The following is a 14,165-nucleotide window of genomic DNA, read 5'->3' as shown; positions in this document are numbered from 1 at the left end:
TACTCTTGCTGCCCTTTGAAGACCATCCAGACATTACAACTCATTCAAAATATAGCAACTCACACAGTATTGGGCACTCTTTAGTTTGCCCATGTTCTCTCACTGCTGCATAAGCTGCATTGGCACCCAGCTTCTTTCTGGGCACAACTCAAGGTACTGATTACTACCTTTAAAGCCTTCATATTTAGTGATGGTATGTTTCCTTCATTTAGGAGAGGGGAAGAGGGCTACTGTTTTTGTTGCTTGTGTTTTTACTATTGTTAGCCACCTAGACTTAAGGGTCACAAGTATGAATCCTATATATAAAAAAGGGGTAATCTTCAAACATCACGAATACGAAGTTGGATACAAAGAAACAGGATATGGGAAATGTTTACAAGAAATGTAAAGGATTATGCTACAGAGAATCGTATGGAGGTATCACTTCTGTTAATGGGAAATAGCAGAAAAGGCGCTTAGTGGAAGGATGAAGTGACAGATGCTGTGGATGACAAAAAATAAAATTAAAACAGAGAGAAAATATTTAGAGCGATTTTTGTGGAAATAAAGCACTGTTAAAAGTTTCTTGGACTGTAAAGGGGATGGAGGAGAGAGACATGTACCTTCAGACTTGCAAGATTTTGAGGGGTCCTTGGTGCTCTCTGAGCTTGGTTGTTTTCTTCCAAACATTTCATTTCCCAAACTAAGTATCATCAGTGCTAAGGAATGCGGTTTGCCCTCAGTTTATATTCTACTGGCTTGCCCTGTCATGTTGGTGAGGGTGGTCTTAGAGGTTCTTTGGTTGGGCTGTTTCCTATTTGTTTGTTTGTTTGTTTGGCAGTTTCTTGATAGGGGTATTGTATACTTGATTGTTGGTGTCATTTGATGTCATAGTCCTTTTCACAGGACCAATTGTGAATAATTAAACAGTGAATAATTGCTAATTTATAGATAAATGGCAAATAACTAGAGCAAGTAGTGTGCACTTGGTGGAATGTTTGCTAATGGTGCAAAATTGGATGGAAATAGTTTAAATCTGCTAATACTGGTACAAAGGTCCTGAGAAACAAGTGTTCTGTTGAAAATTACAAAAGTCTGTTGACATGAGTGTAAATAAATGCACATATATGCAAACTTCTACCCAACATGATATATAAGTGAGTTTAGATATGTTAGGAGAAACATAAAAGCAATTTGAATGCAATATAAATGAGATTTGTTTTAAATTTATTCTGTACATTTGCCACCCACTTCTACATTGGGACGCGGTGGCTCAGTGGGTTAGGACGCTGAGCTTGTCGATCGGAAGGTCGGCAGTTTGGCGGGTCGAATCCCGAGTGCTGCGTAACAGAGTGAGCGCCTGTTACTCGTCCCAGCTTCTGCCAACCTAGCAGTTCGAAAGCACGTAAAAATGCAAGTAGAAAAATAGGGACCACTCCGGTGGGAAGGTAACAGCGTTCCGTGCGCCTTTGGCGTCTAGTCATGCCGGCCACATGACCACGGAGATGTCCTCGGACAAGCGCTGGCTCTTCGGCTTTGAAACGGATATGAGCACCGGCCCCTAGAGTCGGAAACGACTAGCACGCATGTGCGGGGGAACCTTTACCTTTACCTTTACCTCTACAGAAAACTTTTACCGTAACATCTTTGTAAGATATGTGTGTGGCAAAAACAGAGGTGGTATCAATAATAAATGGGTGCTGAATGATTGAATACAGAAACGTCTGTGACTTTGAGAAAGTTTGGTCATTCAAAGAGAACAAATAAGGATCCAACTGCAAAACAAATATTTAAAGTAAAAGCAAATGGGTGAAAAAGAATATCACTTGGATTAAATGGAGTTTTTGAAATCCTCAAAATGAGTGTTTTAAAGGCACCGTATGAAGATCAAAATGCATGGAGAGGTTCAGTGAATGGTACTGATATAAATTAGATTTAGCTGTTCCTTTCTCTTATCTTGTGTTTCATTTATTTGGCTTACTATTTTTACTCCTTTTCTGCCCTTTGCACAAATGTATTGCATTTACCCTGAACAGCAACAGCATGAGGGAAACATATATATGCGTGGATGCAAGTTCCAACAAAATATATAAATAAATAAATAGAAATTCTCTAAAAGGAGAAGTGTAATGCAGAACAACCTAACATATTATGCTGAGTCAAATACTACATGGAACAGCAAATGTTGTGGTTTTATATTTCCTATTTCTTATCCATGAGACTTATAATATCATAATGTAGTGAAAGAAAGAACAGCCTATACAATTAAATTGAAAAAGCCTGCAATTCAAAACTGCACAAAGCAAGAATTATTTTATTTGAAGGCAGGCAAGGAAGTAAAATACAGAACAGAGAACTAGCTTAACTATTTTAAGAATATCCTAAAGGAAGTGTTCTGTCACAAACAGATGCATTCACCAAATCTTCATTAGGATAATGGAACTCAGAAATCCCCAGTCGGCATTAGGTTAATCCATATTAACCAATTCTTACAACTTCTCTGATGGTGTTATGAGAATGGATCACACTTCTTTGCCTCTTTTTCTCTATTCTAATCCATTTATGCGATTAATAGTTGTGTTAGCTCCACGTAGGAGGAGGACACCCAGGTTCAAATCTCAAATGACTATGAAGTTTACTTGTGATTTTGGACTACTCACAATTCATTTATTTATTAGATCCCAAATCCATAGCAAAAAAGTACAAAAGATGGATACCTAAATGCAAATATTATTTGACAAGGATAAAACCTAAACCATATATATTCTTCATAGACTTTGTAGAAATTCCACAAATTGTTTCTGCAATATATTGTTTTTTCTACAAAATAAAATTAAACAGCTGTCAAGAGTATTTTGCTGTTATATGAGTTACAAATCCTGAATGTTAAGCAAAAAAAGTGAGGGCAAGATTATTATAAATAATAATATATCATATATAAATTACCTATTATTTGATAATGCATATTATTGTGAAGAATCCTATGCCTAGCAGTATCACTATACTTTATTCCAGGATTGAAGCACAGCAGGAAGGAGAGGGAAATAAGGAAGAGGGAGGGGGGAAAGAAAGAGAGAAATGCAAAATGTTAATTAGAATTACAAACATGCTAAAGTCATGGCTCAGGAAAACAGGATATCAGAAAAGTGAGGCAAAGGGGAGAGGGCTACTGACTGAGTCTCTAAAACTATAATTCAAGGAACAGTGCTGCATAAGAATGGGTCCCTGTACTGAACCATTTTTCCAGTCATAATGAAATATTCTAAATAAATTTGACATCAATTCTTTCATAAAAATACTCTGAGAAAAAATATAGACATTTGTTGGCTTTATGAAGGCTTACTATGGATCCATATAAGTCATTTCATTTCATAAGTCTGTTTCTTAGTTCAAGGTATTGACAACTCTGATCAGTTCTTTAATAAGTTCTTAAATTTGTTATCAGCCAAACTGATTCTTAATGCTTCCTAAAAAATTAAGAATATCAAAATACATTTTCTTATAAATAATATGATTAAAGGCACTGATTTCTGAATACTGTTGGGAAAAAGATGAATAACATATATAACTATTTCACAAGGGAGCAATATTTTTCAAGCTTCATGGAACAAGTATAGTCATCCTAATACAGTTTATGTTGTCAAATTTTAGAAAGAAAGAATGGTCCATCTAGCAAAGCCAATTGAAGTTGATTTGCAGTGTCGACATTAATCATCACAGTAAGTAAACTAGCTGTTGGATAGGCTAGTAACCATGGCAACCCAGTCCAGATATTACTCATACAAATTACACAAGTTACATTTTTGTGGTCCCATCTAGAGCCGTTTCCAACTCCAGGGGCCTGCGCTCATCTCCGTTTCAAAGCTGAAGAGCCAGCACTTGTCCAAGGACGTCTCCGTGGTCATGTGGCCAGCATGACTAGACACCAAAGGCACACGGAACGCTGTTACCTTCTCACCGTAGTGGTCCCTATTTTTCTACTTGCATTTTTAAGTGCTTTCGAACTTCTAGGATGGCAGAAGCTGGATATATATATATATATATATATATATATATATATATATATATATATATATATATATATATATATATACATACATACATACACATACACACATACACACAGTATATACATATACACAGTATATATATATACACAGTATATATATACACAGTATATATATATATATATATATATATATATATATATATATATATATATATATATATACAGTATATATATACACAGTATATATATATATATATATACAGTATATATATATATATATATACAGTATATATATATATATATATATATATATATATATATATATATATATATATATATATATGATCCAAATTACCAATCTACAAACATCTGATTATAGATGAAATGTTTTACTGAATAATTAATAAACTATTTATTTTCTATTATACAAAATTATTATAATTTTTATTACATGTTAAAAAAAGAAAACCTGGCAGGGAAAAATGATTTGAATTTTTATTTACCACAATAATTTACAGTTCACAGCTTCATGTTATCATGTTCATCCTATTATTTTCGGTAAAATAACTTCAGCTAAATTAGAGATTTTCACATAAATGTTGCTCCTTTTATCTTCTTCAGAATATGAGTATTATGATGATTTACACATTAAAGACCATACACAAATAGATAAAATTATTAATTAACTTTGTATGCTGCCAAATCCTTGTGGACTTGCAGTGATAAACAGCATACTAACATATCATAAAATATCCACAGTAAAAGAAAACAGCATAATACAGGTCCATAAACAAAACCACAAAACAGAAAATGCACAATAAATAAGTAATCATTCAAATGCTTGTGAATGCAACCTTAAGTGTTAGAGGTAAATGACTACCACCTCAGTAAATGTATTATGGGAGAACTTTTAAGACTCTTTCAAAGCAGAAGTGAAACCATGTAACATTGTGACCCTTTATACATGGGGTGCTTCCAAAAACTGAAAGTTACTATCAAACTACATCAGCAAAGAACTAAACTCAATTTCTCTCCAAACCTCTTCTTCCTCTTGCCTTAACACCACATCCTCTATTTACTTTCACCATCCTATCTTTTCCTTTCATATTCTAGCAAGTACCCATTTTTGTATAATCAACTGTTGCTATCATCAAAATAAATTATTTTTGTGTTCAGATTACTAAATGTAAAAGGATAAACTTACCCATCTATGTTCAGTAGGTGCTGCCACTTGAGGCAGCAAACCCAGACTTGGCCTGTCCAAAGAATTCTATGATATGAAAATTGTGCCAGAATTTGCTAAGAAATACATTAAATATAATAAACAGAAGAAAATTATATAAGACTGAGGATATATCCTGTGGATGTTTAAAAGCCCTTCCTTCCTTCCTTCCTTCCTTTCTTCCTTCCTTCTATATATATTTGTTAAATAGTTTAGATTTCATTTTTTGAGACTTTATTTGTATGGAATGTCTATTCGATTCTTATTTTTATTTGTTTAAGAATGTTTTGAGACAAGTCTCCCATAATCTGGTGTTCATCAGACATTTTGTTCTTCAGTTCCTTCAGTCAACAACCGTGCTGACTGAAGGATGATGGGAGTTGGGCTACAACATCAGTTGGAAACTAAGTCATTGTATGCTATTTAAGGGACCAACATATTCAAAATTGCAGCTGCCTAATGTGTCAATGAAAGGCAGTCTGGTGTAGTGGTTAAGGCATCAGACTAGAAACTGGGAGGCCATGGATTCTAGTCCTGCCTTAGGCACAAACAAGCTGGGTTACTTTAGGATAGTCACTCTCTCTCTCAGCCCTAGGAAGAAGGCAATGGCAAATCATTTTCAAAAAATGTTCCAAGAAAACTGCAGCAACTTGAACAGACAATTGCCAGGAGTCAAAAAACTGACTTCAAGGCAAAAAAAATATCAGTAATAAAATTTTAATTTGACCAAACAGAATTCTAAACAAAGAATGAGCAATATGTATATATGGAATATGTTTTTAACAAGTCCAGAAAATATGGAATGGAGTCTAACGAAATATTTTCCTAAAATGTTTTTCCCTTGGATATTAATAACATGCCAGTTTTATCAATTGATGCTCATATATTGTGAAAGCATAAATGTTTGGAGTCATCTTTTCATTTATCTTTTATTCAAGTGGAACATTGCCAGAGAAGATATGTTGCTTCAGTTATTACATACCTTGCATCCAGCATGTGTCCGAGTCTTCATTAATGGAGTTGTGGTGCACAACTCAATGGCTTCTGGCTCATGGAAGATTACAGTGGGAAGTGGTTCCTTCCGAAGAGTTAAGACATTTAGCTTAGTCTTCAACATGGTCTGAAAATGCTAAATGAAATAAAAACAAAGATAGTATGGAGGATTTTTTGGGGTTTTATAGAATTTACGTGCTTGAATAAAATAAAAATATATGAAGGTCAATATTTCTACCTGACTTGTTCTAATGATCTGTGCAGCGAAATGGAAACATTGCTGGAAGGAATGAAAATTGCTTAAGTTCATGTAAACAAGCAAGAGAGGAAGATAATGTCATCTATGTTTTCTTTTTTCCTTCTTTAAAATTATAAATGATACAGATGAAAGAAAGAAAAGAATGTAAGCATTGGTATCTAATAATCTCCAATTCATTTCTCAAAATCATTGTAAAAAGCCAACTCTGCTGAATGGCAATGAAATCCCCCAGTAGTTCCCTGTGTAATATAACTTGTTATTAAAACAAAGCCTGTATTTTGCCTCAAAAGGGCAGGAAGAAAAAATCTAGAATTTAAATCTTGGGATGTAAATCTATAAAAGGCTTTTTGTATACTCTGAGGGGCAAATATTTTCTGTATCTTATGGCCTCATTTTTAAAATGTATGTGGTCAAGGATTACGCGAAGACAGCAGGCTCAGCTACTCAGGTTTATTGAGGTACACACACTAGGCAAAACAATGGGGTTTTGACTTCCTTTTATAGTCCGCTGTCAGTTGGCTCCGCCAATCCGGGACCTGCCGCTTCCCGCTCGTCGGATGGGCCAATCGGCTGCATCGGTTTAATGACAGCTTGGGTCCGCGTGTGGAGCTGTCAACGTTGCGCCTGCGTAGTAGCTCCCGGCAATTTGACAGCTTGTCAAATTGCCGCGTGTTTTACTGTCAGCGGTGATTTACCTCACGTAGCGTTTTAACAATTAATCATAACTTGATATAACTATAACGTAACAGTTGATAACATTAACAGATGAATACATCACACCCCTTACCCCTCCCCCGAACTGGTGCTGTTCTTCTCTCCTTGTTGTTGCGTGTTACCCCGCCATTCGTAGTCTCGTAAATATGTTGGTGGATGTCTTCTCCGGCAGGAGCGTCGCGGGGTTCCGCCGTTCTCTTGTACCCCTTCCCCCAGTCTTGGTTGGTTGATTGTGGGGAGGTGACGGGTCTCGGGTTCATTTTGCAGGGCCGGTGTATTGGCTGGGGTAGGTGGAGGAATGTTTTGGGGTTGCCGGTTCCTTAATTGGTCTATGTGTCTGCGAATCTGTCCGTTGTGTTGTGTGTGTATTACGTATGAGAGTGGCCCCGTTCGGTCGATGATGGTGCCTTGCACCCACTTTGGTCCAATTGTGTAGTTACGGGCCCATATGTTTTGACCTATGGAAAATGTTCTCGGGGGCAGGGGTTGTTCCGTTTCGATGTTGCCTCTGTCAGGATGCATTCTATCCAGGCGAGTGATAAGCCGCCGTCCCCATCGCAGTTCTGCCGGCGATTTTCCCGTGGTGGTGCATGGAGTGGTGTGCTGGGCGAGAAGGTATTGGGAGAGTCGACGATGCCAGTTGCCTTGTACTATTTTTCTGAGGGCGTCCTTGGTGGATCTCACCATGACTTCAGCCATCCCGTTGGAGGAGGGGTGGAAGGGAGCCGATGTAATATGTTTAATAGAGTTGCCCCTCGTGAATATCTGAAATTCGCGAGAGGTAAATTGGGGTCCATTGTCGGTAACAAGGGTGTCAGGGAGGCCGTGTGTAGCGAAAAGCCCCCGCAGAACTTGGATTGTGGTGGCAGTGGTGATGCTATGGACTGGGGCTACTTCTAACCATTTTGAAAAACTATCTACTGCAATTAAGAATGTTTGTCCCTGGAATGGTCCTGCGAAGTCCAAATGGACCCTGGACCAAGGGTTTTTGGTCGACTCCCATCTGTGTGGTGTGTTCGGAGTTGGAGCTGATCTCATTAATTGGCACGGGTAACAGCCGGCAACGTACTTTTCTATGTTGCTATCTATGTCAGGCCACCACACATAACTCCTCGCTAGGGCTTTCATTTTTACGATCCCGGGGTGACCCTCGTGTAGTGTCAGTAAAGTTTTTTCCCTGTGTTTCTGGGGTACTACCACCCTATTTCCCCAAAGGAGGCACCCTAGATGGGCTGACAGCTCGTGTCGCCTAGTGAAGAATGGTTTAAAATCCTCCCCCGGGCAAGTGGCTGGCCATCCTGTGGAGACCCATTGATATACTTGGCTGCAAATTCTGTCTGTGGATGTAGCAGAGGAGATGTCCTTCGCTGTTATGGGGGTATCCGGAAGCTCCGTGATTGCCAAAATACGCCCTGCAGGAGCCGGGTCTGGGTCCGAATTCGGCAGGGGCAGCCTGCTGAGGCCGTCTGCGTGTCCTAATTCTTGCCCTGGCTTGTGGATTAATTGGAACGAATAGGCTGACAAGAAGGTCAACCAACGAAGTATTCTAGGTGAGAGTATTTGCGGGGTTAGTTTGTTCCACGTGAATATTCCCAGAAGGGGCTTGTGGTCGGTGTAAATAGTAAAATTTCTACCGTATAGGTAGTCGTGGAATTTTTTGACGCCGGCAATGATGGCCAGGGCTTCCCTATCGATTTGGGCGTAATTTCTCTCTGCTTTCGTAAGGGTCCTTGAATAGAACGCTATAGGTTTTTGTTCCCCTGAGCCCAGGAGATGACTTAGTACTGCTCCTATCCCGTACGGAGATGCATCGCAGGCGATGCAGAGGGGAAGGTCTTCTCTAAATAAGGTGACTGTAGAACTGTGGCACAGGGCGTTTTTGAGTTTGTTAAAACTGGCATCGTGTTCTGATGTCCAGAGCCAAGGGCGTCCCTTGTCTAACAGGCGGTGTAATGGTTCTGCTAGGGTAGCTTTGTGGGGTAAGAACGCGTGATAAAAGTTCAAGAGTCCTAAGAACGCTTGTAACTCTTGCTTATTTTTCGGTGTGGGGGCGGCTTTGATAGCTTTGATTTTTGCATCTGTTGGGTGAACCCCGTGGGCGTCTATTTTATAGCCTAAGAACTCCGTTGAGGGAACACCTATTTGGCATTTCTGTTTGTGTAGTTTAAGACCTGCTGTTCTGAATCTGGTCAGAACAGCTGACAGGCGTTCCGCTAAATTTTCCTTATTTTCTCCGGCGATGAGGACATCGTCGAAATAGGGGCATACCCCAGGAATCCCTTTTAATGTTTTTTCCATTACTTCTTGGAAGATTCCAGGGGCTGCTGAGATGCCAAACTGAAGGCGTTTGACTTTAAAAGCCCCGCGGTGAGTTACAATCGTTTGCGCATCTGCGGTTTCAGGAGTTACTGGAAGCTGTAAATATGCCTGCGCCAAGTCAAGCTTGGCAAAGATGGCGCCGGACCGGACAGAAGAGAGGACGTCTTTCACCGCGGGGACCGGGTAAGCATGTGCGTTGAGTGCCCGGTTTAGAGTAGCTTTATAATCGGCACATAATCTAATTTGGCCGTTAGGTTTTATAGGTGTCACTATAGGGGTTTCCCAGGTCCCTCCGTCGGTGGGTTCTAGGACTCCTATTTTGACAAGGCGGCCCAGTTCGTCCTCGATCTTCTGTTTGAGGGCGAACGGGACCCTTCGTGCCCGTATCCTTATGGGTGGCACCTCCGGCTTCAGTTTAAGGGTGATCGGGGGCCCTGTGTAAGTCCCTAAAGAGCCGTCAAAGACGTCTGCAAATTGTTTGCAGACGTCTTCAAGGCTTGCGGCCTGTACTTTGTTGATGCCTGTTAGTTTTATGCCTAGTGCCTGGAACCAGTCCAGTCCGATTAGGTTGGACCTGTTCTCTTGGGTCACTAGGACGTTAAGGGGTCCTCGGAATTTTTTAAATTCCACGAGGATTTTCGCTCGGCCCTTCAGGGGTATTGGGGACTTCTGGTAGTCCGCCAGGATCACCTGGGGTGGTTTTAAAGGGATTTGTCTCCGGCTTTTTTGGCAAATTTCTCTGAAGGTTTCCCCAGAAATTATGGTGACTGCTGAGCCGGAGTCTACCTCCAGTTCACACGGTACCCCTTGTAACCTGGCTTTAATTTTTACCTTAGGGGTTAAACTGTGGCTCCCCCCCTCCTTCCTTTTTGTTAATGACCTGTACTAGGTGTCTGGGGGGCTTGGCCTTTGGCTTGGGCCGGGGTGTCATACCTGGGGACGTTGCCTCGACCTCATGGAGCTCTCCGCGGTTGCGGCTTCTGCATGCTGTTTTGATGTGGCCCGATTTTCCACAGTTGTGGCACCTGGCGTTCCTGAACCTGCAGGAGGATCTGATGTGGTTTCCTCCGCAGCTTGCACAAGCGACTCGGGGTTCCCGGTTGTTGTTTTTGGGTCTCGCCCCTTCTCTGTTTTCGGCTTTCCGTGTTTGGAGCTTTTCGAATCCGCGGTGGATGGCGTCCACGTCGGTGAGGTCTTCTAGTTCCCCCTGGTCTCTGGGGATTATTTCCCCTTGGTTCACGGCCCCGGTTTGGCCGTTTTCGACCTTGGCGAAATCTTCGGAGTGGGTGTTTTCGTATGCCTGAATCTCTCTAGTGACTTCAGCTAGATTCAGGGTTGGTTTCGCCATTATTTTTCTCTGGAGGTGCTCGTCTCGGAGACCGATGACCAGCTGGTCCCTTATCCGGTCCTCCAGGTACGGAAAGTGACACCATCTGGCGGCTTGTCTTACTCCCGCTACGAAGTCGGCTGCCGTTTCCCCTGGTCTTTGGCGTCGCTTCGCGAACTGGACCCTCCAGTAGATCTCGGAATGCGTCGGCATATAGTGTTTGCTGAGCTTTTCGGTGAGCTCAGCATAGGTTACCTGCGCGACCGGTTCCGGGCTGCACAGACCGACGGCTACGTCGTACACCGCGGTCCCGCTCAGGTATAAGAGAGCTGCTGCCTTAGCCCGGTCATCGGTTATTTTGCTAACCAGCAGGAACCCCTCAACTTGGCCTAGGTGTGATTCCCAGCGCTCGGGGAATCGCGTGTCGAATTCTCGTATCTGCCCGAAAGCTGCCATGCTGTCTCGGTTTTCCCCTCGGCTTGCTTGAGGTGGAAGTTACAACTTCCCAGTGACCAGCTCTGAGCCTCCAGAAGGGTGCCTTCCTAAGCTCAGTGACTTCAGCTTAGCAAGCCGATCCCACCTTCATCGCCAGTAAAATGTATGTGGTCAAGGATTACGCGAAGACAGCAGGCTCAGCTACTCAGGTTTATTGAGGTACACACACTAGGCAAAACAATGGGGTTTTGACTTCCTTTTATAGTCCGCTGTCAGTTGGCTCCGCCAATCCGGGACCTGCCGCTTCCCGCTCGTCGGATGGGCCAATCGGCTGCGTCGGTTTAATGACAGCTCGGGTCCGCGTGTGGAGCTGTCAACGTTGCGCCTGCGTAGTAGCTCCCGGCAATTTGACAGCTTGTCAAATTGCCGCGTGTTTTACTGTCAGCGGTGATTTACCTCACATAGCGTTTTAACAATTAATCATAACTTGATATAACTATAACGTAACAGTTGATAACATTAACAGATGAATACATCACAATTTTTGTCCCTAAAAAATGAATGGATTGAGTCATGTCTAAAAGCTTGTGCTAAGTAAACAAATACATACTAAGAGGTCAAGTATATGAAGTGTTGAGATTTATAGCTGAACCTGATATGAAAACTAATAAGAATTGTGATCCAAACATGTCTCTTTTCAAGCAAGTTATTATATTCATCGATAAGTTTGAAAAGCTCAGGACTGAAGTGATATAATGGATTAGTTTCTTTCACAGCAAGACACAGTTGAAAAAAGACAGGTGCCACCAAGTATAAACTTTCCCTCACTTACTGAGGAAAATGATGAATATACTACCATCCAACAACATGTTTTCCTGCTTATTTTGTGCTTTTTTTGTATACTGAAGTAATATTTATGTTCTGGCTCACTACTGTCTAACTAAAAATATTCCACAAAAATACCACTTTTTCTATAGTTGCTTTTTATCTTTTCATCTGCCATAAACATTAACTTTGTGAAATGCAATGACCTGCCTGGATTTATCTCATCCCATGCCTGAGGACGACTTACTGCCAGAAACAGACAAGCCATTATACTTAAATCTCTGGAAATGCATTTTCTATGTACACTTTTGGGAAATAAATATTGAAATAATTTTCAGTGATATAGAAGAGAAAGTATGGAGAAGAATTTCACACAAAACAGCTGTTGGCAGAATATAGTAAATAAGTTATAACACTGAAATGCTTTTGAAAGTTTAGTTATGTCTAAGCCCAATCTATCCATTTACCTCAAAAATCAAGGAAAGGTGAGCTCAATAGCACGTATACACCACTACTTTTATCCTATAAGTTTAGCCGCTGAATATATAGAAGCAGGTGTCCACAGAAAGTCCATCCCACACTGCTCAAATATCTAAACAAAAGTATATTCCAGGAAAATGTTTAACTAAAACTGTTTCCCAACAATGTACATCTTTTTATTTTAAGATTAATTTACAGAGTTGTTTTCTGTAGTAGCCATGAATCGTATGGCCTTTAGAAAATGCCAAGCCAATAGCAACTTTATATATTTTTCTCACCTATAAGTATTACATTGGACTAGTTTTAAAAGTCTGATAACATCAATGAACAAACTTGCATTTCATTCAGCATAACCTAAAATTAAGATCTAATACTGGAGAACTGAGGAGACAACTTGATGTCTCCAGTTACTGGCTTCTTCAAATGCAGTGAATGTAAACTGACTCCAGAATGTCTCATGTTTGGCATTGGAACAAAGCAGTATTTCTGAGTTGATCAAATTATTTCAACAGTACCATAATATATGGGATATGCTTCTAACTCAATTCAACTGCAGAATGGATATCCAGACAGTATGCAATATACTTATCTGGAAGTCATTCAAATCTTGAAATAGTCCAGGAACTAGAAGCACAGACTCAGTTTACACAGGATAACTATATAGATTGTAAAATCAAAGATGCCTCTAGTTTTCTTGTTTATACATAATTGATCTTACATTTCAAAGAATGGATATCAGTATACCCACATACTGACAAGAGTTACAAAACTCTAAAATATCCAAGTATTTCCTTAATAATTAGGGCTTGAATATAGAGTTACAATTGCAGCCCCATTTCATGATTAAGCCAACCACATGAGGGTTTTGCTGAAATGACCAATTTCCTGGAATATGCCTCTCCTGTTGCTCATTGATTCTGGCAGGCAGGTTCCTGGTATAGAAGAGAATAGCTCTGTTCTGGAAAAGTTCCAAGTTGCTTTAATGAAATTTGCAGTTTGTAGTCTTAAAAGTTTATAATCATTTATAGTTAATAAACTTCAAAGCAGATAATTTTGCTATGTATCTGAAATGCTGTTTTTATGAGCAAAAGCTATTAAAGCCTTTAAAAAATTATCAGATTTTTAATGATTATTTTTCTTGCAATTTCATTATATTAAGTTATGTAGATGTTAATAATTATTCCTTCTAGTTTGAGAGAAAAAGCTATAAAATACACACACACATATATGACCTACAGCTACTTACTCTACACAGATTGAGTAAAAGCTGTGTGTGTGAGGGTAGGTAACATCTTCAGCCGAGTTTATAACCAATATACAGATTTACTTTGAGAGCTGTATGCAACGAAATTTCATTTTGATGTATGCCAATTGGTGTACATTCAAAGTGACAATAAAGTTATCATCATCATTAATGGATTGTCAGAAATTGCTTATTCAGCAATTGTTATATATTGTTCCACATATTCATAAACAAATGATTAACATTCTTGACATAAATTTGTACTTTGCAACAACTCTATTATAATCATGTTTTACTATCTTGGTTGGTCCATTAAAAATTATTTTGTTTCTTATAAACTAGCTTTAAAAACAAAACTGC

General features: G+C 39.8%; 1 protein-coding gene across 1 annotated transcript in view; it reads right to left on the bottom strand.

Annotated features, from left to right (window-relative positions):
* Positions 1–14,165, bottom strand: part of PID1 (phosphotyrosine interaction domain containing 1) — an 83,266-nt gene that overhangs the window by 46,681 nt on the left and 22,420 nt on the right. The window contains exon 2 of the mRNA XM_081330010.1: positions 6,193–6,339. Within this exon, the coding sequence (XP_081186136.1) occupies positions 6,193–6,339 (147 nt within the window). The remainder of the gene's footprint in view (positions 1–6,192; positions 6,340–14,165) is intronic.

This window comes from Vipera berus, assembly GCF_964194415.1.
Source record: "Vipera berus genome assembly, chromosome: 5".
Classification (NCBI taxonomy): Eukaryota; Metazoa; Chordata; class Lepidosauria; order Squamata; family Viperidae; genus Vipera; species Vipera berus.
This window is presented reverse-complemented; position numbering and strand designations above follow the sequence as displayed.